Genomic DNA, 25,621 nt, shown 5'->3' with positions numbered 1-25,621 from the left:
CCCAACACCCCGTCTGGCCTATCAGTCTTCACTGAGGCGTGTACCCTGATCCACCCGACCCTCCATGCCTACACCTTCCCATCACCCCGTCTGGTCTATCAGTCTTCACTGAGGCATGTACCCTGATCCACCCACCCATCCATGCCTACACCTTCCCATACAAACATCAAACAGCGTCCCTCTTCCCATTGCGATCAACACAGTCACGAACTGCACAGCTGGAACCCCTATAAAGGTGAACACACAATAAAACAATGCCGTACTCCCCGGATCAGTCGCCCAGTCAAGCCCGTGGTATACAGCGTGGGCTCCGAGGCCGTTAGTTCCGCCTGCAGTCTGATATACCGCGGAGAAGATGGAGTATGTGGCCGCCACGGTGAGGGGTTGGAAGAAATGGAGGAACCTCACCGGAGACGCTGCGATACAGAGGTTGAGGATGACGTATGTCGTGTTGCCAGTATGGGTGATGAAATCAACATTAGACACGGCCTTGCCCGCTGGAACCGATGTATTTATTTTGTCATTAAACATCTTGTCACATTTTATAAAGTATCAACATTACTGTCAATTGATCTACTGTCACTTAAATGATTAAAATCATTATGTTCAATGATTTGGAATGTGTTCAACTTTAGCTTTAATTGGCATTTGGTTTTATGAGTGAGTGAGTGGGCTTAGTTTTACACCGCACTCAGCAATATCCCAGCAATATGGCGGCGGTCTGTAAATAATCGAGTCTGGACCACACAATCCAGTGATCAACAGCATGAACATCGATCTGCGCAATTGGGAACCGATGACATGTATCAACCAAGTCAGCGATCCTGACCACCCGATCCCGTTAGTGGATTCTTACGACAAGCATGGGTTACTGAAGATCAATATTGTAACCCGGACCTTCACGGGTCCTTGGTTTTATGAATAACTGCACAATTACATGAAGTGAGTGAGTATGGGTTTACGCAGCCTTTAGCAATATTCCAGCAATATCACGCCAGGCAACACCAGAAATGGGCTTCACACATTGTACCCATTTGGGGAATCGAACCCGGGTTTTCAGCGTGACGAGCGGAGCAATTACATGTGTAATCTTGTTGGTCTGTCAAGTCAATCTCTTATTACATGAAAGTTCACGGTACCTACAGCTATTTGCCAACCGCTGTAGGATGCTGTCAAAGATCGGCAATGTCTACTTACATCTGTATGTCAGCCGCTGTAGGATGCTGTCAAAGATCAGCGATGTGTACTTACATCTGTATGTCAACCGCTGTAGGATACTGTCAAAGATCAGCGATGTGTACTTACATCTGTATGTCAACCGCTGTAGGATACTGTCAAAGATCGGCGATGTGTACTTACATCTGTATGTCAACCGCTGTAGGATACTGTCAAAGATCGGCAATGTCTACTTACATCTGTATGTCAACCGCTGTAGGATGCTGTCAAAGATCAGCGATGTGTACTTACATCTGTATGTCAACCGCTGTAGGATACTGTTAAAGATCAGCGATGTGTACTTACATCTGTATGTCAACCGCTGTAGGATGCTGTCAAAGATCAGCGATGTGTACTTACATCTGTATGTCAACCGCTGTAGGATACTGTTAAAGATCAGCGATGTGTACTTACATCTGTATGTCAACCGCTGTAGGATACTGTCAAAGATCGGCAATGTCTACTTACATCTGTATGGCAACCGCTGTAGGATGCTGTCAAAGATCAGCGATGTGTACTTACAGCTGTATGACGTACTTACAGCTGTATGTCAACCGCTGTAGGATGCTGTCAAAGATCGGCAATGTCTACTTACAGCTGTATGTCAACTGCTGTAGGATACTGTTAAAGATCAGCGATGTGTACTTACAGCTGTATGTCAACTGCTGTAGGATACTGTCAAAGATCAGTGATGTGTACTTACAGCTGTATGTCAACCGCTGTAGGATACTGTCAAAGATCAGCGATGTGTACTTACATCTGTATGTCAACCGCTGTAGGATGCTGTCAAAGATCAGCGATGTGTACTTACAGCTGTATGACGTACTTACATCTGTATGTCAACCGCTGTAGGATACTGTCAAAGATCAGCGATGTGTACTTACATCTGTATGGCAACCGCTGTAGGATGCTGTCAAAGATCAGCGATGTGTACTTACAGCTGTATGACGTACTTACATTTGTATGTCAACCGCTGTAGGATGCTGTCAAAGATCAGCGATGTGTACTTACAGCTGTATGACGTACTTACATTTGTATGTCAACCGCTGTAGGATGCTGTCAAAGATCAGCGACTTACGTGAATGTACGAACCCCCAGAAGAGTATGGTCACCAGTATGCTGCCGGTATTGCTCAGGTTGTGCAAAACCCAGGTCACTTTCAGAAACAGCGGCATGCGTTGGATTCCACCTGTTGAAATAAAGATGTCATGATGGGAATAGTTCTCTCAGGAGTAAATATTCAGGTCATGTTTCATGAAGAAATGAGTTGGCATAAACACAAATGCATTTTTTCTAATATTTCACACTATTTGATGACATTACATTGATATCTGATGTACGGAGCCTGAAGGGGATTCCTGACATTCGAATGTAAACATGTTACAGACGTCAAACATGTCACTGATCTGTTACAGACATGAAACGTGTCACTGATCTGTTACAGACATGAAACGTGTCACTGATCTGTTACAGACGTCAAACATGTCACTGATCTGTTACAGACATGAAACGTGTCACTGATCTGTTACAGACGTCAAACATGTCACTGATCTGTTACAGACATGAAACGAGTCGCTGATCTGTTACAGACGTCAAACATGTCACTGATCTGTTACAGACGTCACTGAAACATGTCACTGATCTGTTACAGACATGAAACGTGTCGCTGATCTGTTACAGACGTCAAACATGTCACTGATCTGTTACAGACATGAAACGTGTCACTGATCTGTTACAGGCGAGAAACACGTTCCTCAATACATTCAAGCGGTATTCGAGGCTATCAAGTTCCTCAATACGTCCAAGCAGTATTCATCTTTAGTAGGACTGATAATATGCAGGACAACCTGCCCAAAGCTTGGGGTCAGGCTTCATCTGGCCAGCCTGGCTACATGGGCTTGGGGTTTCCACTGCACCTCTTACAGGGCAGGCACCACCGAGCACGTACATTCTAACAATTTTAACGGAAGCGTGTTACAAGTCGTACGAACCACTGATGATGTCTTTCCGCACAAGGTGGCAGTAACCCAGTGCCATGAAGTCAGCGAGAGTGGACAAAGTCAGTTGGAAGAACATCCAGTTTGTGAGATAGATGAACCACTTGACGCTGTCCTTCTCGGTCCTTGTCCATGAGTATCTGTCACAGAACCCCGTTACGATGATCACGGCGACGTGGTAGACGGCAGCAACAGCGCGCCAACAGAGATACACCTTCGGCCAGCCCCACTGAGGACATATGCATGTGTACATAGCACAGTAATATGATCACCGGTACTCTCAGCATGGCTGGCAGATTACATATTATGAGACGTGGTGTGTTAGTGATTCAAACATTTATTTGTTATATCCAAAGCATACTTTTTCAAACCAGCGTCAATTAGTGATCAACCAGGTATTCGTGAACATGTGGAGGTGTCCGACCCACTGGTGGCACCCGCACACAAACACATTCAAAAGTATGTCAAGTCAGATGTTCAGTTACTGGAACACAGGAACACATACTCGGCACCGCAGTATACTGTGCCTGTCACTGATGTTTCTGTTTGAAATGCCCTTCACACATCTATCGTGATATGTTATCGATCCTTCACATACTGTAACCCTGATCACATCACGTGGGGACGGGAATAGTATGTCATTCGAAGTTCCTTTGATATGCGTATTGATCAGTAACACCCACCTCAAATTGGGTGAAAAGATGTGGTTGTGGATGTTCCAGCCCAAAGCTGGAACACCGGAACTGTTCCCGCCAGTGTTCCATGGAACACTTGGTCCTGGAATCTGATCTGTCACTGAAACATGAAACTTTCTGAAATTCTTCAAAGGCATTTCGAAGTTGATGTAGTAATACAAGACAAATCTTATGGATAACAACTTGTTGACTTATTTCTCACAACGTTTCTGCCCCTTCGTCTGGTGCCCCTTCGTCAGGTGGATAATGATCATAGTGATATAATATATATACTGTATTGTTCGCTATGATCATTATCCACCTGACGAATGGGCAAGAACTAGCCCAGAAACGTTGTGAGAAATAAGTCAACAAGTTGTTATCCATAAGATTTGTCTTGTATATATTATGAAACTTTCTGTTTAATTTGGATTCATAGCCAATATCACACAACTTTCTCATCCAAGACAAAACTAACATAAGAAGAAGCTTCAACCACCCTCTGCAACAGGCTTACAAGCAACCACTCTTTTGATCTAATCAGGTTTACCACTCCAGAGAAATTTACATAGTACTTTGTTTAATTCACGCGGGAAGTTTCCTCTGTGTGTGTGTGTGTGTGTGTGTGTGTGTGTGTGTGTGTGTGTGTGTGTGTGTGTGTTTGGGAGAGTAAGAAAGAGATAATTCAATTTTGAAATTTGTAATGATTTTAAAATAGCAATTCTACCAAGTGGTGTAATTATTCTTTTCATCCACCTGTTGATAATTAACTGAATCTCAAACAATTTATTTTCGAAATTCTTTCTAGCCATAACATTTAAATCTGTTGAAAATATTACACATAGGAGCTTAAAATATTCTGGATTCCATTGTATGTTTAAACAAGGTAAGTATCTGATTGAACATGTTTGTGCTATGCTTCCTCCCCCAAAATGGAAAATTTAGCTGTATTTGGTAAATTATTCCCAGGTACACTCTCCCAAGATATTAAGAATGAATATTGGCTTCATTGTATTTCTGCTTTCGACAAGTTTGCTCATAAGTTTCAACCATGTTCATTTGATGAATTCATCACAGAACCAATCTTTTATAACAAGCCCTTAAAGATTGGTAAAGAAGTTATTTTTTGTTCTGCTTGGTTTGGGAGAGGTGTTAGTCAGATTCGTGATTTTATCAATTTAGACGGAACATATCGAGGAATTTCAGAACACTTTTGAACTTGACATAAATTTTCTCCACTGGAATGGTCTTATCATGGCTATTAAAAGTTATCAAACTTAGTTAAAGATAATGAGACCTACATCTTTTGAGCAGTTAGATGGTAATACAGTTAATCGAAAACTGATGTCTGTTAAGAAGGGAGCCAAGTGTTATTACCATGTTTTGATTGCATCTGATGTTAACTTAAAATTCATGAATGAGTGGGAGGATTGTATGCTTGCTGAACTTGAATGGGAAAAACATTTTTATAACCTTTAAAGACTACAAGGGATACTAAACTTCAATGGTTTCAGTTCAGGATTATACATGGCATTCTCTCAACTAATTCATTTCTATTTAAGATCAAATTAGCTGAAAGCAACTTATGTACCGTTTGTCAATGTGAGGTTGAAACAATCCCCCACTTGTTTTGGTATTGTGAACAGGTGCAAGCTTTTTGGAAATTCTTTCTAGAATTATTGAATGATAAATGTCAACATGTTCACAACATGAAGTTGGACCTGCAACTTATTGTGTTTGGAATGAGAACAAATGTATATACTTATGATGTGTATGATTTAATATTGTTGTTAGCTAAATTCTTCATATATAAATGTAAGGTATTAAAAACTACTCTTAGTTTTAAACATGTAAGACATTATTTACAAGATAGATATTTTACTGAAAAGAATATATCCTTCAGTAAAAGTGAACAAGATAGGTTTTATAATAAGTGGATGTTATATCATGATTTTGCAAATTTTAGATGACTTTCTGAATTCTTTCTTCTTGTACCCTAATGAAAACAAATATAGGCTTAATGAACTTGAACTTAAACTTACTGTAAATATTTGGAACTTGTAAGTGTGATCGGTGAGTGAATGTGTGGTGGTGTCTGGTGTTGTTGTTTTGTGCTTTGTTAGAAAAAAATCCTGTATCCTGTTATCAATGAAGTTTTCTTGCAAAGGACCTTAGAGCACCCTGGCTCTAGTGCCTCTTCTGTAACAGGGGAAGCAGGAAATTATGAAAAAACAACTTTCTGTTTCAATTAATTTCATGGGAATGGTCACAGTATAAATATGATATACAACATACGGGGCATCAAGAAGAAAACGAAAAGACATTATCTTTGACTGGCATTTACAGGTAATGCACATCAAGAGGAGTAGTGTTTGTGTGTGTGCGTGCGTGCGTGCGTGTGTGTGTGAGGGGTAGGGTGGTGATGTTGTATCAACGTTTTGGTCTTCATATTACAGACGCTAACGTCCATATGCTTCTCCTTGAAACAAAATGGATGACGTTAGGACACAAAAACAATGTTATCGTCACATAAGCATATCGACACAGGACACACACACGCGGAGAGATGCACGTGCTGCGATCAAAGGTGGGTATCACGTTCAATGACGTTAAGTACCGCCAGCGGTCAGGTAGACCACTCCTAGGGAGTTTAGTCAGGGGATATTGACAGTGTGCTCCGTTGTTGATACTAACGTGTTTTCGTCAGGGTTGTATGACGGAATTTGGAGAATGAGAGCTTTTGTTAACGTCACACGACCAAAGTTATCAACACTACAAACTGAGCCAATGTTCCGTCATGTTTGCTTCTATGGATAAACTACAGTGTTTCGTGTTTTGCCTTTACTTTTGTCACAAGTATTCCCTGAAGGAGAGTTTATCCAGATAGTGAGTTAAGCTGAGGTTTGCATACGTTCCTCTAATATGGTTAATGGTACCACATTGGTACTTTGATATATATGTGGTGTTGCAATATTTCGTTCCATAAGTATACCTTCATGTCGCTTAGCTCCAAATAACTCAAACTTAAGTGTTGCCCTGTACTTACTTGGTGAAGATATTGTTCACGTGAACATAAATATTGCCTGTACTAACTTGGTGAAGATATTATACACATGAACGTAAGTATTGCCTGTACTGACTTGGTGAAGATATTATACACATGAACTTAAGCATTGCCTGTACTGACTTGGTGAAGATATTATACACGTGAACATAAGTATTGCCTGTAATGACTTGGTGAAGATATTATACACGTGAACATAAGTATTGCCAGTACTGACTTGGTGAAGATATTATACACGTGAACATAAGTACTGCCTGTACTGACTTGGTGAAGTTATTATACACGTGAACTTAAGTGTTGCCTGTACTGACTTGGTGAAGATATTATACACGTGAACATAAGTATTGCCTTCACTGACTTGGTGAAGTTATTATACACGTGAACTTAAGTGTTGCCTGTACTGACTTGGTGAAGATATTGTACACGTGAACTTAAGTGTTGCCTGTACTAACTATTATATGGTCTCTGGTTTTAGCGATACGTTAAGGATTCGCAAACTATAAGTAACTTTGAAAACTTACTTTGATTGTAAATACTTACCCATTCTAGCACCGGAAAACATGTCACTGTTACAACACTCTCGAGCCATGTCATGCAATTTCTATACTTCGAATTTTATACAATAGATATCATACTATGTACTTGAACTTTATTTCCCAAAAAATTAACTTGAATAAGGTTTGTTTCACGATTTGATTTCCTTAGTTCCTGGGGGCGGGCGATGGCCTGGTTGTCTTGGCGTTTTTATCGTTCCTCGCACCGAGGGCCTGAGTTCGGCACCCCGCGTGGGTACGGCGTGTGGGGCCTATTTCTGGTGTCTCCCCGCTCGTGTTGCGGCGTCGAGCTAAAACTCGCTCAATCACTCACCTACTCACTTCTTAGTTCTTGTCTTAACCATGGGGCTAGTCTGTCTCACAGTCCCTGAACAACATTATTTTCCCTACTGCCTAGCCCTCTCTGCAGTGCTAAAGCCCTAAATAAAGCAAGTCTAGATTTCCTCAGGTTCAGGATCTCTGGTCTCCCTAGGGCTCCTTTTCAATATAAATGGGCTTGTTTGTTACTATCCAAATTATATATATTCAGAGACTAAACCTTAGTCTACCATGGGGGAGGCAGAGCCTTCTGCTCCTTCAGAGATATTGCTCGTGGCAACCACGGAATTTTCTTTGTTCTTATTTGCTATATTACCTTATGTTATAATAAAACAAAAAAACACTTTCACTTGGATACAGAAACAGCATTAATGACCAGAGAAGTTACGATGGTCTAAGATTCTTTAACTATGGATGCAAATAACAAAATTAGCATAGTTTCAGGTAATTGTAGAGGCCTAGCCGATAAAGGTAAACGTAAAGAAGTCATGAATTTATATAGAAAAAAGAAATTCTCAATCATATGTTTACAAGACATACATATTTCTGCAGAGTATGAGAACACAATGAGAAATGAATGGGGTTTAGAATGTGTCATTTCTCCATATAAGTCAAACTCAAGAGGTGTTGCCATTCTTCTAAATAATAATTTTGAATATGAAATACACAATGTTTCTAAAGACGAAAATGGAAATTACATAATTTTAGATATAACTGTTGACGACATAAGATTAACCCTTACAAATGTATATGGACCGAACTCTGATAGTCCTTCCTTTTATATATCTTTATTTGATAAGATTGTAAATATGGGTAACGATTCAATTGCAGTATGTGGAGATTGGAATCTTGTCTTAGACCCTTCCATAGACCTTGAAAACTATAAACACATTAATAACCCACAGGCTCGTAAGACTGTCTTGGACCAAATAGGCAATTTAAACTTAATAGACGCATGGAGAGAGTTAAACCCTAAAACAAAAAAGTATACATGGTGGAAAAAGAATCCTCGCCAACAAGCCAGATTAGATTTCTTCTTGGTAACTGAGGACCTCTTTAACATAAATAGTAATATATCCATCATACCTGGTTATAAAAGTGACCATTCTGCTGTAACGTTATCTTTATCAACACAAAAAAATAAGGAAAAGGGACGCGGCTATTGGAAGTTTAACACATCATTATTGAGACAAGAGGATTATATAACAAAACGAGAATACGCAGACCCTACATATTCAGATGAAGAATTAAACGAGATTAATGATGAACACTTACGTTTGACTATCAGTGACACTCTATTTTTAGAGACATTTTTAATGAAACTGAGAGGAAAATCCATCTCATACTCTTCATATCTTATGAAAAGCAGAACTGCAAAATATGAAGAACTAGAGGAGAATATATGTCATATAGAAGATGAAATAAGAAGTAACTTCCAAAACGTTAATGAAACAATTCTTGCTGATTTATCTAAAAGTAAAATTGAATTGGAAAAAATAAAAGAAGAAGAAATAAAAGGAATCCAAGTTAGAAATAGAATCCAGTGGTATGAAGAAGGGATAAACCTACAAATTATTTTTGCCATTTAGAAAATAGAAACTATACAAACAAACTTATTAACTCCCCTTATTCGTGATAATGGTGAAGAAATAGCAGATGGACGAGAAATAATAGTGGAACAAAAGCGATTCTATGAAAACCTGTATAAATCTAATTGCGACATAGATGAAGACATTAAAGCTGTATTCGAACATATTGCTACTCCTTCTTTAAATAAAGAACAGTCAAATGAACTAGAGCGCGATATTAGCGTTGAAGAACTTTCGCATGCTGTTAAATCAATGAAAATAACAAAAGTCCAGGTTTAGATGGCTTCCCTATCGAATTCTTCAAATTTTTCTGGAAAAATCTGAAAATTTGGATTCACCGATATATAAAAGTAACTTTCAACCAGAATTCTATGACTACGACAATGAATAGAGGAGTAATTACATGTATCCCTAAGCCAGGTAAGGATAGAAGATACCTAAAGAATTGGCGACCTATCTCTCTCCTAAACGCATTGTATAAAGTTATATGTACTTGTATAACAAACAGGATTAAAAAAACTTTGAATTTTCATATAAACGAAAATCAAACAGGATTCATTCCAGGAAGATGCATTACGGAAAACATTAGACTTCTTTATGACATTATGTTTGAAACTAAAAGGCAAAACATAAAAGGTTTACTAATCTTAATTGACTTTGAAAAAGCTTTCGACACCGTGTCAAAATTATTCATTAAGATGGTCCTAGACAAGTTTGGTTTTGGAAGTAACATTCAAAGATGGGTTAACATATTGATTTCTAATGCATCCTCGTGTATGATACAGAATGGTCACTTGTCCACGTTTTTCGATAATGAAAGGGGATGCAGACAGGGTGATCCCATATCTCCATATTTATTCTTACTGGTAGCAGAACTACTAGGAATAATGATCAGAGACAACCACAGAATAAAAGGAATTGTTTTAAACGACATCGAACATGTTATTGGTCAATATGCAGATGACACTGAATTATTTTTGGACGGTTCCGAAAACTCTCTTAATGAAGCTATGAAAACTTTGCTTTCCTTTTACAAGATGTCAGGTTTGAAAATAAATATTAATAAAACAAAAGTAGTATGGCTAGGCTCAGTGGCAGGTAGTAAAATAGTCCTATCCCAGGACTATAAGATGGATTGGCATAATGAGAATTTCGAAGTATTGGGAATCAAATTAAATGCTCTTTTAGAAAACCTATGGGTAATTAATACAAAGAAGAGACTCGAAAATATAAAAAAGAATTCTACTGAATTGGAAAGACGCAATTTAACGTTGATAGGGAAAATAACCGTCGTTAAAAGTTTAGCTTTATCCACGATTGTCCACATCTTCTCTTCTCTCCCTAATCCCCAAGAAACATTTATTACTGATTTAAACAGATTATTCTTCAAATTTATATGGAATGATAAAATTGATAAAATAAAACGAATTAATTTAGTCCGAAGGTACGAAGAAGGTGGTCTAAGAATGGTTGACATGAAAACATTTATCGACTCTCTAAAACTTTCATGTTTGAAGAGATATATTTCAAAACCTAAGAACTATGCTCTCGCCGGTTTCCCTCTACAAAACCTTCTTTTTTTAGGAGCCAACATCACAAAACATTATAATATTAAAAATCCATTTTGGAAAGATTCTCTTGATGCCTGGCATAGATATGTTAAAAGATCGGTATGTAACAATAACGACATTAATGAAATACTCATGCAGCCACTATGGTTAAATCACCAGTGTAACCAGCCAAGTTTGATCATTCATAACTGGATTAAATGTGGAATAGTTTATATTAAAGATATTTGTAACGACCACGCATTTCTAACATTCGCAGAACTTAAGGCAAAATTTGGTATTAAAGGTACTGTACTTGACTTTAATCGGGTTCTCCTTAGTATACCCAAACAGTGGAAAGACGTTATACGAACAAATAACAATTTTAATATACCGTCGTTATCTATGTGCTCTCCTTGGAACGATTTGACTAAACCTAGTAAAGGTTCAAGGATATTCTATGATAATTTTATATCTGATTATAACATTCCGAATGTGTGTCTCAAATGGAACGGGGAACTAAATGAGTTGTTAAATTGGAAAACCATATTTTCTCAATATAGACAATGCACTAAAGACACGAAACTCTTTAGATTTTCAATATAAGTTTTGCATAGAGTCATTTACACTAAACGAGAATTACTAAAAATGAAATTGATAGATAATGACCTATGTACATTATGTGGTTCAGTAAGTGAGGATATTTACCATGTATACCTTGATTGTCCAACCATCAAAATGTTCTGGTCAGAATTTAACAATTTTATAACTCAAGTCCTTGGTAAAACGTATGAAATGTCAAACCATGATATTCTATTTTGTTGCAGTAGTAACCACTTACTCAACCACATGATACTATTGGCAAAGCGCCACATTTTCGTAATGAATATAAAAGGACACAAACCTAGCTTCACCATCTACAGAACATTATTAAAAGATATCTACGAGATAGAGAAATTTATCGAGAAGAAAAACGATAATATGAAACATTTTTACAGAAAATGGAATGTCCTAGATGCAGTCCTGTAATTTATTTTTTAGTCTTTCAATTCTCTGTAATATAAGCTAGCATCTCAATTGTTAATGTATATTCCCAGTACCATATGTTATTATACATGGTCTGCTTTTTATTATGCAACCTGTACCATTCTACTCTACCCACATATCTTGTTCAAATGTAACCAAGTAAAGTGAATAAAAATACTTTACAAAAAAAAGTATTGCCTGTACTGACTTGGTGAAGATATTATACACATGAACGTAAGTATTGCCTGTAGTGACCTGGTGAAGTTATTATACACATGAACGTAAGTATTGCCTGTACTGACTTGGTGAAGATATTGTACACGTGAACTTAAGTGTTGCCTGTACTGACTTGGTGAAGTTATTGTCCACGTGAACGTAAGTACTGCCTGTACTGACTTGATGAAGATATTGTACACGTGAACATAAGTATTGCCTGTACTGACTTGGTGAAGATATTAAACACGTGAACATAAGTACTGCCAGTACTGACTTGGTGAAGATATTATACACATGAACGTAAGTATTGCCTGTACTGACTTGGTGAAGATATTATACACGTGAACATAAGTATTGCCTGTACTGACTAGGTGAAGATATTATACACATGAACGTAAGTATTGCCTGTACTGACTTGGTGAAGATATTGTACACGTGAACGTAAATATTGCCTGTACTGACTTGGTGAAGATATTATACACGTGAACATAAGTATTGCCTGGACTGACTTGGTGAAGATATTGTACACGTGAACATAAGTATTGCCTGTACTGACCTGGTGAAGATATTATACACGTGAACATAAGTATTGCCTGTACTGACTTGGTGAAGATATTGTACACGTGAACTTAAGTATTGCCTGTACTGACTTGGTGAAGATATTGTACACGTGAACGTAAGTGTTGCCTGTACTGACTTGGTGAAGATATTGTACACGTGAATGAATGAATGAATGAGTGAATGAATGATAATTGATTTGTATAGCGCCTGGTTTCCAGATTGGACATGACTGCACAACGGCGCTTGTTGAAGTGAGCTGAAGTGAGCCTGTACTGACTTGAAGGAGACATGATTAAACATGTGATCTTAAGTGTTCACTGATACCTCTACAACCCACTTACACAGAACACATAATGAAGGATCAAAGCATTCTACAGTCTCAATTTACCACTGTTCCGGAACGCGATAAGATCGTTTGGGTCATGCATAATTGACAAAGTAACAAAGTTAATGGGATAGCCTCCCTGATTTCCTTTCCAGTCTTTGAGGAAGTAAATGAAGCCAACTGTGCCGTGTGAAGGACAAACACGAAAGGCTTGTGTCATGAACTTTGACATGCCCTTAGGGGCAGATAATCTTACTTCCTACTCTAGCTGGGAGTTGTCGCCCTTTGTATCCATGCAACATTCTCAATACGTACAAGTTGGTGAGTAGGGTTTGTTCTGAATCGTTATTCGTTCTAGTTCAGTTTCTCATACCTTCCTGTGGTTGACTCTCTCTGTTAACTTCCTTAGATGCTGCTCTGCGTTGATTGGCTACTGGCTTTGAGTCGTATTTGTTCAGATGAATGACTTGACAAGTCAAGTGAGTTATGTCACACCACAGTGTATTCCTGCGCTCGGGATCATTTTCGATCCAACCGCATGCATTTGTTTTGGTTTATAATATTTTTTGTCATTAAAATATTTTTGAGAAATTACATTGTTTGGACTCCAGGATTAAAGACTGATTGTGCGTTTCTTAGTTCGTTGGTGTTTTCACAATCACTGCTTGATTATATATTTCATATTGCCATTCTTGCAGCTTGCTCGTCTATCCAAAAGTCTTTGTTCTGTGCTCATATCGAAGATATGTTGTATGCCTGATCTCTTCCCCTGTAATTAATAGCTTGCTCCCAAGTAGTTATACACTGGCTAGCAGAAACCTTTGTTCAAATCAGACCAGTGGGTGAGTCGGCGGACTAACTGTATGGCGAACAGTCGCCACTCAAGGCAATAACAGCCCGGTGGCTTCTCCACAATACAATAACCATGATGTGTAGATCTTAATGTGACAGTGGTCAGCCAGGTAGGTGATTCAGGTTAATGTTGCCAGGGACAACAAAGGTGGACACGGGACAATTATCGACATTGAAGCCATCAGCATGTTGTAATGGCTGAACGCTAGTCCAGGTGCACCACACCTGCCATCTCTCACCCCTTGGATCGGCTGTGGCCTTTATCACTCACGCCGCGATCTTACAACAAACTGGCTGTATATGAACAATATAAATAAACATCCGCATCTCGAATCTCGTTTAGGTGTGAATACATCGTCAATGAGTAAGGAATTTGTAATTATGCGTTGGCTTCAACAGCCACCCCATCGACGAGTGAGCGGTGGGACCATGAGAGGTCAGATGATGAGGTCATCATGCACCTAATGGTCTACATGTAGCTAATGGACACCGAGTGATAGGTGACACCATGATGTCTACATGTAGCTAATGGAGACCGTGTGATAGGTGACACCATGATGTCTACATGCAGCTAATGGAGACCGTGTGATAGGTGACACCATGATATCTACATGTAGCTAATGGATACCGAGTGATAGGTGACACCATGATATCTACATGTAGCTAATGGACACCGAGTGATAGGTGACACCATGATGTCTACATGTAGCTAATGGAGACCGTGTGATAGGTGACACCATGATGTCTACATGCAGCTAATGGAGACCGTGTGATAGGTGACACCATGATATCTACATGCACCTAATGGAGACCGAGTGATAGGTGACACCATGATGTCTACATGTAGCTAATGGAGACCGTGTGATAGGTGACACCATGATGTCTACATGCAGCTAATGGATACCGAGTGATTGGTGACACCATGTGGTCTACATGCAGGTAATGGAGACCGAGTGAAAGGTGACACCATGAGGTCTACATGTAGCTAATGGAGACCGAGTGAAAGGTGACACCATGAGATCTACATGTAGCTAATGGAGACCGAGTGATAGGTGACACCATGATATCTACATGTAGCTAATGGATACCGAGTGATAGGTGACACCATGAGATCTACATGCAGGTAATGGAGACCGAGTGAAAGGTGACACCATGAGGTCTACATGTAGCTAATGGAGACCGAGTGATAGGTGACACGATGTGGTCTACATGCAGGTAATGGAGACCGAGTGATAGGTGACACCATGATGTCTACATGCAGCTAATGGAGACCGAGTGATAGGTGACACCATGAGGTCTACATGTAACTAATGGAGACCGAGTGATAGGTGACACCATGATGTCTACATGCACCTAATGGATACAGTGTGATAGGTGACACCATGAGGTCTACATGTAGCTAATGGAGACCGTGTCATTGGTGACACCATGTGGTCTACATGTAGCTAATGGAGACCGAGTGATAGGTGACGCCATGATGTCTACATGTAGCTAATGGAGACCGTGTCATTGGTGACACCATGAGGTCTACATGTAGCTAATGGAGACCGTGTCATTGGTGACACCATGAGGTCTACATGTAGCTAATGGAGACCGAGTGATAGGTGACACCATGATGTCTACATGCAGCTAATGGAGACCGTGTGATTGGTGACACCATGTGGTCTACATGCAGCTAATGGAGGACGAGTGGGGTCAGATGATGAAGTCTACATGCACCTAATGGAGCCCGTGTGATAGATGACACGATGTGGTCTACATGCACCTAATGGAGACCGAGTGATAGGTGACACCATGATGTCTACATGCAGCTAATGGAGACCGTGTGATTGGTGACACCATGTGGTCTACATGTAGCTAATGGAGACCGAGTGATAGGTGACACCATGAGGTCTACATGTAGCTAATGGAGACCGAGTGATAGGTGACACCATGAGGTCTACATGTAACTAATGGAGACCGAGTGATAGGTGACACCATGATGTCTACATGCACCTAATGGATACAGTGTGATAGGTGACACCATGAGGTCTACATGTAGCTAATGGAGACCGTGTCATTGGTGACACCATGTGGTCTACATGTACCTAATGGAGACCGAGTGATAGGTGACACCATGAGGTCTACATGTAGCTAATGGAGACCGAGTGATAGGTGACACCATGATGTCTACATGCAGCTAATGGAGACCGTGTGATTGGTGACACCATGTGGTCTACATGCAGCTAATGGAGGACGAGTGGGGTCAGATGATGAAGTCTACATGCACCTAATGGAGCCCGTGTGATAGATGACACGATGTGGTCTACATGCACCTAATGGAGACCGAGTGATAGGTGACATCATGATGTCTACATGTAGCTAATTGAGACGGAGTGATAGGTGGCACCTTGAGATCTGGATGCAGGTAATGGAGACCGAGTGATAGGTGACACCATGATGTCTACATGTAGCTAGGGAGACCGAGTGATAGGTGACACCATGATGTCTACATGCAGCTAATGGAGACCGTGTGATTGGTGACACCATGTGGTCTACATGCAGCTAATGGAGACGGAGTGATAGGTGACACGATGAGGTCTACATGTAGCTAATGGAGACCGAGTGATAGGTGACACCATGATGTCTACATGTAGCTAATGGAGACCGAGTGATAGGTGACACCATGAGATCTACATGCAGCTAATGGAGACCGAGTGATAGGTGACACCATGAGGTCTACATGCAGCTAATGGAGACCGAGTGATAGGTGACGCCATGAGGTCTACATGCAGGTAATGGAGACGGAGTGATAGGTGACACCATGAGGTCTACATGCAGCTAATGGAGACCGAGTGATAGGTGACACCATGAGGTCTACATGCAGCTAATGGAGACCGTGTGATTGATGACACCATGAGGTCTACATGTAGCTAATGGAGACCGAGTGATAGGTGACACCATGATGTCTACATGTAGCTAATGGAGACCGAGTGATAGGTGACACCATGATGTCTACATGCAGCTAATGGAGACCGTGTGATTGGTGACACCATGTGGTCTACATGCAGCTAATGGAGGACGAGTGGGGTCAGATGATGAAGTCTACATGCACCTAATGGAGCCCGTGTGATAGATGACACGATGTGGTCTACATGCACCTAATGGAGACCGAGTGATAGGTGACATCATGATGTCTACATGTAGCTAATTGAGACGGAGTGATAGGTGGCACCTTGAGATCTGGATGCAGGTAATGGAGACCGAGTGATAGGTGACACCATGATGTCTACATGTAGCTAGGGAGACCGAGTGATAGGTGACGCCATGAGGTCTACATGCAGGTAATGGAGACGGAGTGATAGGTGACACCATGTGGTCTACATGCACCTAATGGAGACGGAGTGATAGGTGACACCATGATGTCTACATGCACCTAATGGAGACCGAGTGATAGGTGACACCATGATGTCTACATGCAGGTAATGGAGACCGAGTGATAGGTGACGCCATGAGGTCTACATGTACCTAATGGAGACCGAGTGATAGGTGACACCATGATGTCTACATGCAGGTAATGGAGACCGAGTGATAGGTGACGCCATGAGGTCTACATGTACCTAATGGAGACCGAGTGATAGGTGACACCATGATGTCTACATGCACCTAATGGAGACCGAGTGATAGGTGACACCATGAGGTCTACATGTAGCTAGGGAGACCGAGTGATAGGTGACACCATGATGTCTACATGCAGCTAATGGAGACCGTGTGATTGGTGACACCATGTGGTCTACATGCAGCTAATGGAGACCGAGTGATAGGTGACACCATGAGGTCTACATGTAGCTAATGGAGACCGAGTGATAGGTGACACCATGATGTCTACATGTAGCTAATGGAGACCGAGTGATAGGTGACACCATGAGATCTACATGCAGCTAATGGAGACCGAGTGATAGGTGACACCATGAGGTCTACATGCAGCTAATGGAGACCGAGTGATAGGTGACGCCATGAGGTCTACATGTAGCTAATGGAGACCGAGTGATAGGTGACACCATGAGATCTACATGCAGCTAATGGAGACCGAGTGATAGGTGACACCATGAGATCTACATGCAGCTAATGGAGACCGAGTGATAGGTGACACCATGAGGTCTACATGTAGCTAATGGAGACCGAGTGATAGGTGACACCATGAGATCTACATGCAGCTAATGGAGACCGAGTGATTGGTGACACCATGTGGTCTACATGCAGCTAATGGAGACCGAGTGATAGGTGACACCATGAGGTCTACATGTAGCTAATGGAGACCGAGTGATAGGTGACACCATGAGGTCTACATGTAGCTAATGGAGACCGAGTGATAGGTGACACCATGAGATCTACATGCAGCTAATGGAGACCGAGTGATAGGTGACACCATGAGGTCTACATGCAGCTAATGGAGACCGAGTGATAGGTGACGCCATGAGGTCTACATGCAGGTAATGGAGACGGAGTGATAGGTGACACCATGAGGTCTACATGCAGCTAATGGAGACCGAGTGATAGGTGACACCATGAGGTCTACATGCAGCTAATGGAGACCGTGTGATTGGTGACACCATGAGGTCTACATGTAGCTAATGGAGACCGAGTGATAGGTGACACCATGATGTCTACATGTAGCTAATGGAGACCGAGTGATAGGTGACACCATGATGTCTACATGCAGCTAATGGAGACCGTGTGATTGGTGACACCATGTGGTCTACATGCAGCTAATGGAGGACGAGTGGGGTCAGATGATGAAGTCTACATGCACCTAATGGAGCCCGTGTGATAGATGACACGATGTGGTCTACATGCACCTTATGGAGACCGAGTGATAGGTGACATCATGATGTCTACATGTAGCTAATTGAGACGGAGTGATAGGTGGCACCTTGAGATCTGGATGCAGGTAATGGAGACCGAGTGATAGGTGACACCATGATGTCTACATGTAGCTAGGGAGACCGAGTGATAGGTGACGCCATGAGGTCTACATGCAGGTAATGGAGACGGAGTGATAGGGTGACACCATGTGGTCTACATGCACCTAATGGAGACGGGTGATAGGTGACACCATGATGTCTACATGCACCTAATGGAGACCGAGTGATAGGTGACACCATGATGTCTACATGCAGGTAATGGAGACCGAGTGATAGGTGACGCCATGAGGTCTACATGTACCTAATGGAGACCGAGTGATAGGTGACACCATGATGTCTACATGCAGGTAATGGAGACCGAGTGATAGGTGACGCCATGAGGTCTACATGTACCTAATGGAGACCGAGTGATAGGTGACACCATGATGTCTACATGCACCTAATGGAGACCGAGTGATAGGTGACACCATGAGGTCTACATGTAGCTAGGGAGACCGAGTGATAGGTGACACCATGATGTCTACATGCAGCTAATGGAGACCGTGTGATTGGTGACACCATGTGGTCTACATGCAGCTAATGGAGACCGAGTGATAGGTGACACCATGAGGTCTACATGTAGCTAATGGAGACCGAGTGATAGGTGACACCATGATGTCTACATGTAGCTAATGGAGACCGAGTGATAGGTGACACCATGAGATCTACATGCAGCTAATGGAGACCGAGTGATAGGTGACACCATGAGGTCTACATGCAGCTAATGGAGACCGAGTGATAGGTGACGCCATGAGGTCTACATGCAGCTAATGGAGACCGAGTGATAGGTGACACCATGAGATCTACATGCAGCTAATGGAGACCGAGTGATAGGTGACACCATGAGATCTACATGCAGCTAATGGAGACCGAGTGATAGAGTGACACCATGAGGTCTACATGCAGCTAATGGAGACCGAGTGATAGGTGACGCCATGAGGTCTACATGTAGCTAATGGAGACCGAGTGATAGGTGACACCATGAGATCTACATGCACCTAATGGAGACCGAGTGATAGGTGACGCCATGAGGTCTACATGCAGCTAATGGAGACCGAGTGATAGGTGACACCATGAGATCTACATGCACCTAATGGAGACCGAGTGATAGGTGACACCATGTGGTCTACATGCAGCTAATGGAGACCGAGTGATAGGTGACACCATGTGGTCTACATGTACCTAATGGAGACCGAGTGATAGGTGACACCATGTGGTCTACATGCACCTAATGGAGACCGTGTCATTGGTGACACCATGATGTCTACATGTAGCTAATGGAGACCGAGTGATAGGTGACACCATGTGCTCTACATGTAGCTAATGGAGACCGAGTGATAGGTGACACCATGATGTCTACATGTAGCTAATGGAGACCGAGTGATAGGTGACACTATGAGGTCTACATGCAGCTAATGGAGACCGAGTGATAGGTGACACCATGTGGTCTACATGCAGGTAATGGAGACCGAGTGATAGGTGACACCATGTGGTCTACATGTACCTAATGGAGACCGAGTGATAGGTGACACCATGTGGTCTACATGTACCTAATGGAGCCCGAGTGATAGGTGACACCATGTGGTCTACATGTACCTAATGGAGACCGAGTGATAGGTGACACCATGAGGTCTACATGTAGCTAATGGAGACGGAGTGATAGGTGACACCATGTGGTCTACATGTAGCTAATGGAGACCGAGTGATAGGTGACACCATGATGTCTACATGCAGCTAATGGAGACCGTGTGATTGGTGACACCATGTGGTCTACATGCAGCTAATGGAGGACGAGTGGGGTCAGATGATGAAGTCTACATGCACCTAATGGAGCCCGTGTGATAGATGACACGATGTGGTCTACATGCACCTTATGGAGACCGAGTGATAGGTGACATCATGATGTCTACATGTAGCTAATTGAGACGGAGTGATAGGTGGCACCTTGAGATCTGGATGCAGGTAATGGAGACCGAGTGATAGGTGACACCATGATGTCTACATGTAGCTAGGGAGACCGAGTGATAGGTGACGCCATGAGGTCTACATGCAGGTAATGGAGACGGAGTGATAGGTGACACCATGTGGTCTACATGCACCTAATGGAGACGGAGTGATAGGTGACACCATGATGTCTACATGCACCTAATGGAGACCGAGTGATAGGTGACACCATGATGTCTACATGCAGGTAATGGAGACCGAGTGATAGGTGACGCCATGAGGTCTACATGTACCTAATGGAGACCGAGTGATAGGTGACACCATGATGTCTACATGCAGGTAATGGAGACCGAGTGATAGGTGACGCCATGAGGTCTACATGTACCTAATGGAGACCGAGTGATAGGTGACACCATGATGTCTACATGCACCTAATGGAGACCGAGTGATAGGTGACACCATGAGGTCTACATGTAGCTAGGGAGACCGAGTGATAGGTGACACCATGATGTCTACATGTAGCTAATGGAGACCGTGTGATTGGTGACACCATGTGGTCTACATGCAGCTAATGGAGACCGAGTGATAGGTGACACCATGAGGTCTACATGTAGCTAATGGAGACCGAGTGATAGGTGACACCATGATGTCTACATGTAGCTAATGGAGACCGAGTGATAGGTGACACCATGAGATCTACATGCACCTAATGGAGACCGAGTGATAGGTGACACCATGAGGTCTACATGCAGCTAATGGAGACCGAGTGATAGGTGACGCCATGAGGTCTACATGCAGCTAATGGAGACCGAGTGATAGGTGACACCATGAGATCTACATGCAGCTAATGGAGACCGAGTGATAGGTGACACCATGAGATCTACATGCAGCTAATGGAGACCGAGTGATAGGTGACACCATGAGGTCTACATGCAGCTAATGGAGACCGAGTGATAGGTGACGCCATGAGGTCTACATGTAGCTAATGGAGACCGAGTGATAGGTGACACCATGAGATCTACATGCACCTAATGGAGACCGAGTGATAGGTGACGCCATGAGGTCTACATGCAGCTAATGGAGACCGAGTGATAGGTGACACCATGAGGTCTACATGCACCTAATGGAGACCGAGTGATAGGTGACACCATGTGGTCTACATGCAGCTAATGGAGACCGAGTGATAGGTGACACCATGTGGTCTACATGTACCTAATGGAGACCGAGTGATAGGTGACACCATGTGGTCTACATGCACCTAATGGAGACCGTGTCATTGGTGACACCATGATGTCTACATGTAGCTAATGGAGACCGAGTGATAGGTGACACCATGTGCTCTACATGTAGCTAATGGAGACCGAGTGATAGGTGACACCATGATGTCTACATGTAGCTAATGGAGACCGAGTGATAGGTGACACTATGAGGTCTACATGCAGCTAATGGAGACCGAGTGATAGGTGACACCATGTGGTCTACATGTAGCTAATGGAGACCGAGTGATAGGTGACACCATGAGGTCTACATGCAGGTAATGGAGACCGAGTGATAGGTGACACCATGTGGTCTACATGTACCTAATGGAGACCGAGTGATAGGTGACACCATGTGGTCTACATGTACCTAATGGAGCCCGAGTGATAGGTGACACCATGTGGTCTACATGTAGCTAATGGAGACCGAGTGATAGGTGACACCATGAGGTCTACATGTAGCTAATGGAGACCGAGTGATAGGTGACACCATGTGGTCTACATGTAGCTAATGGAGACCGAGTGATAGGTGACACCATGTGGTCTACATGTACCTAATGGAGACCGAGTGATAGGTGACACCATGTGGTCTACATGTACCTAATGGAGACCGAGTGATAGGTGACACCATGTGGTCTACATGTACCTAATGGAGACCGAGTGATAGGTGACACCATGTGGTCTACATGTACCTAATGGAGACCGAGTGATAGGTGACACCGTGTGGTCTACATGTAGCTAATTATAATGGAGACGGAGTGATAGGTGATACCATGTGGTCTACATGCAGCTAATGGAGACCGTGAGATAGGTTATACCATGTGGTCTACATGTAGCTCATCTACATGCTGGACGGACACGTGCCGTGCCACCCTACACATATCGTCATGTTGGATCAGGCATCAGTTGTGACAACAACGTAGAAACTGATGTAATCACCGTCACAGGACACACACCATCTGTTGCCCGTTTTTGCACCTGAGTCGCCCTGGACGACAACACCTGCGAAACGATTGCCATTCGGCCACACATAGACTAACGCTTAGTCTCTGATTATATATAATTTTGATAGTAACAAACAAATAAAAAAAACGTGAAAAGGAGCCATGGGGAGACCAGAGATTCAGAACCCGAGGGAATCTAGACTTGCTTCATTTAGGGCTGCCAGTGTACCCTATCGTCCTTCCAGATCGTAAGCATCATTATATTCTACTGTCACACTTACCTTCCAGTTGTTATTTGTTCAACAGAATCATATAACTGTTACTAGAGTATTATACCTGATACAAATCTAAAATATCCCCTACTGTTATTCCATGACTATATGTATAGCACACATCGCCAGGTATAGCCGAGACGGGTAGCAGTGGTCATATTGTCACGGACAGAACATAACCCGTATGGATGATACACTACATCGTAATAATAATTCCAACCTTTTTTCATCAGGCGGTAGATGTCTCCGGATTAGCGGCATTACACTTTGCGAGGCCTCGTGAAACATGTTGGTGTCGCCTGGACCCTGTCACCGTCCTGTACGCAAACAGAACCAGTCACCGTCCCCATACAAACCCAATGATGAACAAGCACAGTTATATATACTATATTATCTATATACTGATCCAGGAAGCAATAACTGTAAGGCCACGCACATGTTGCAGGCAAATTAAATAGAACATACATCTCATTATGGTTAACGATCATTTATGCAGATTGACAATGGAGGGCTACGGTCATCAGATCGCTCGCTGTTGATGTACTTGCGTATCTCTGACATGACGTTGATGACGCTGGGTGACAATGGTACTTGTAGGAGGATGACTGTGCTGGATATACATGGATCCACAGCTGGCGGCATGATGCTCGGTGTACACACATACATACTTCGCTGGTATTTGTTATATCCTTGCAAAACGATACTATTAAAAAAAGGAAACGTATTACCCAGAAATTTGTTGCGAAAATGTTGTATTTTCAAACATGCATAACTCGTCCATAATTAGACTTTAGTACATGAATTTTTACATCACTTTAGAAAAAGGCCATGTCTATACAACCAATTGGATAATCTCTACACGTGGTTATATGGTGCTTAATATACATGCACGGCTCTGTACGTATCTAAATGGTGCTTAATGTACATGCACAGCTCTACACGTGGTTATATGGTGCTTTATGTACATGCACAGCTCTACGCGTGGTTATATGGTGCTTTATGTACATGCACAGCTCTACACATGGTTATAGCATGCTTAATGTACATGCACGGCTCTATACGTGGTTATAACATGCTTTATGTACATGCACGGCTCTACACGTGGTTATAACATGCTTTGAGTACATGCACAGCTCTACACGTGGTTATAACATGCTTTATGTACATGCACAGCTCTACACGTGGTTATAACATGCTTTATGTACATGCACAGCTCTACACGTGGTTATATGGTGCTTTATGTGCATGCACAGCTCTACACGTGGATATATGGTGCTTTATGTGCATGCACAGCTCTACACGTGGTTATATGGTGATTTATGTGCATGCACAGCTCTACACGTGGATATATGGTGCTTTATGTACATGCACAGCTCTACACGTGGTTATATGGTGATTTATGTACATGCACAGCTCTACACGTGGTTATAACATGCTTTATGTACATGTACAGCTCTACACGTGGTTATATGGTGCTTTATGTTCATGCACGGCTCTACACGTGGTTATATGGTGCTTTATGTACATGCACAGCTTTACACGTGGTTATAACATGCTTTATGTACATGCACTGCTCTACACGTGTTTATAACATGCTTTATGTACATGCACTGCTCTACACGTGGTTATATGGTGCTTTATGTACATGTACAGCTCTACACGTGGTTATATGGTGATTTATGTACATGCACAGCTCTACACGTGGTTATAACATGCTTTATGTAAATGGACTGCTCTTCACGTGGTTATATGGTGCTTAATGTACATGTCCGGTTCTGTACGTGGTTATAACATGCTTTATGTACATGCACGGCTCTACACGTGGTTATAACATGCTTTATGTACATGCACTGCTCTACACGTGGTTATATGGTGCTTAATGTACATGTCCGGTTCTGTACGTGGTTATAACATGCTTTATGTACATGCACGGCTCTACACGTGGTTATAACATGCTTTATGTACATGCACTGCTCTACACGTGGTTATATGGTGCTTAATGTACATGTCCGGTTCTGTACGTGGTTATAACATGCTTTATGTACATGCACGGCTCTACACGTGGTTATAACATGCTTTATGTACATGCACGGCTCTACACGTGGTTATAACATGCTTTATGTACATGCACGGCTCTACACGTGGTTATAACATGCTTTATGTACATGCACTGCTCTACACGTGGTTATATGGTGCTTAATGTACATGTCCGGTTCTGTACGTGGTTATAACATGCTTTATGTACATGCACGGCTCTACACGTGGTTATAACATGCTTTATGTACATGCACGGCTCTACACGTGGTTATAACATGCTTTATGTA

At 42.1% G+C, this 25,621-nt stretch overlaps 1 protein-coding gene across 1 annotated transcript; it reads right to left on the bottom strand.

Annotated features, from left to right (window-relative positions):
• Positions 1–345: 345 nt before the first annotated feature.
• Positions 346–23,682, bottom strand: LOC124278798 (protein rolling stone-like; the record flags this gene model as incomplete). Its single annotated transcript, XM_046714571.1, has 5 exons — positions 23,518–23,682; positions 3,896–4,001; positions 3,207–3,441; positions 2,294–2,404; positions 346–497 (listed from the first exon to the last, which is right to left on the bottom strand). Coding segments are annotated over exons 1-5 (672 nt in total), but the record flags the coding sequence as incomplete, so codon positions are not given.
• Between the last annotated feature and the right edge of the window lie 1,939 nt (positions 23,683–25,621).

This window comes from Haliotis rubra, unplaced genomic scaffold (genome assembly GCF_003918875.1).
Source record: "Haliotis rubra isolate DU_JTF1 unplaced genomic scaffold, ASM391887v1 Scf241, whole genome shotgun sequence".
Classification (NCBI taxonomy): domain Eukaryota; kingdom Metazoa; phylum Mollusca; class Gastropoda; order Lepetellida; family Haliotidae; genus Haliotis; species Haliotis rubra.
Note: the sequence above shows the minus strand (reverse complement) of the source record. Positions and strands in the feature narration are given on the sequence as shown.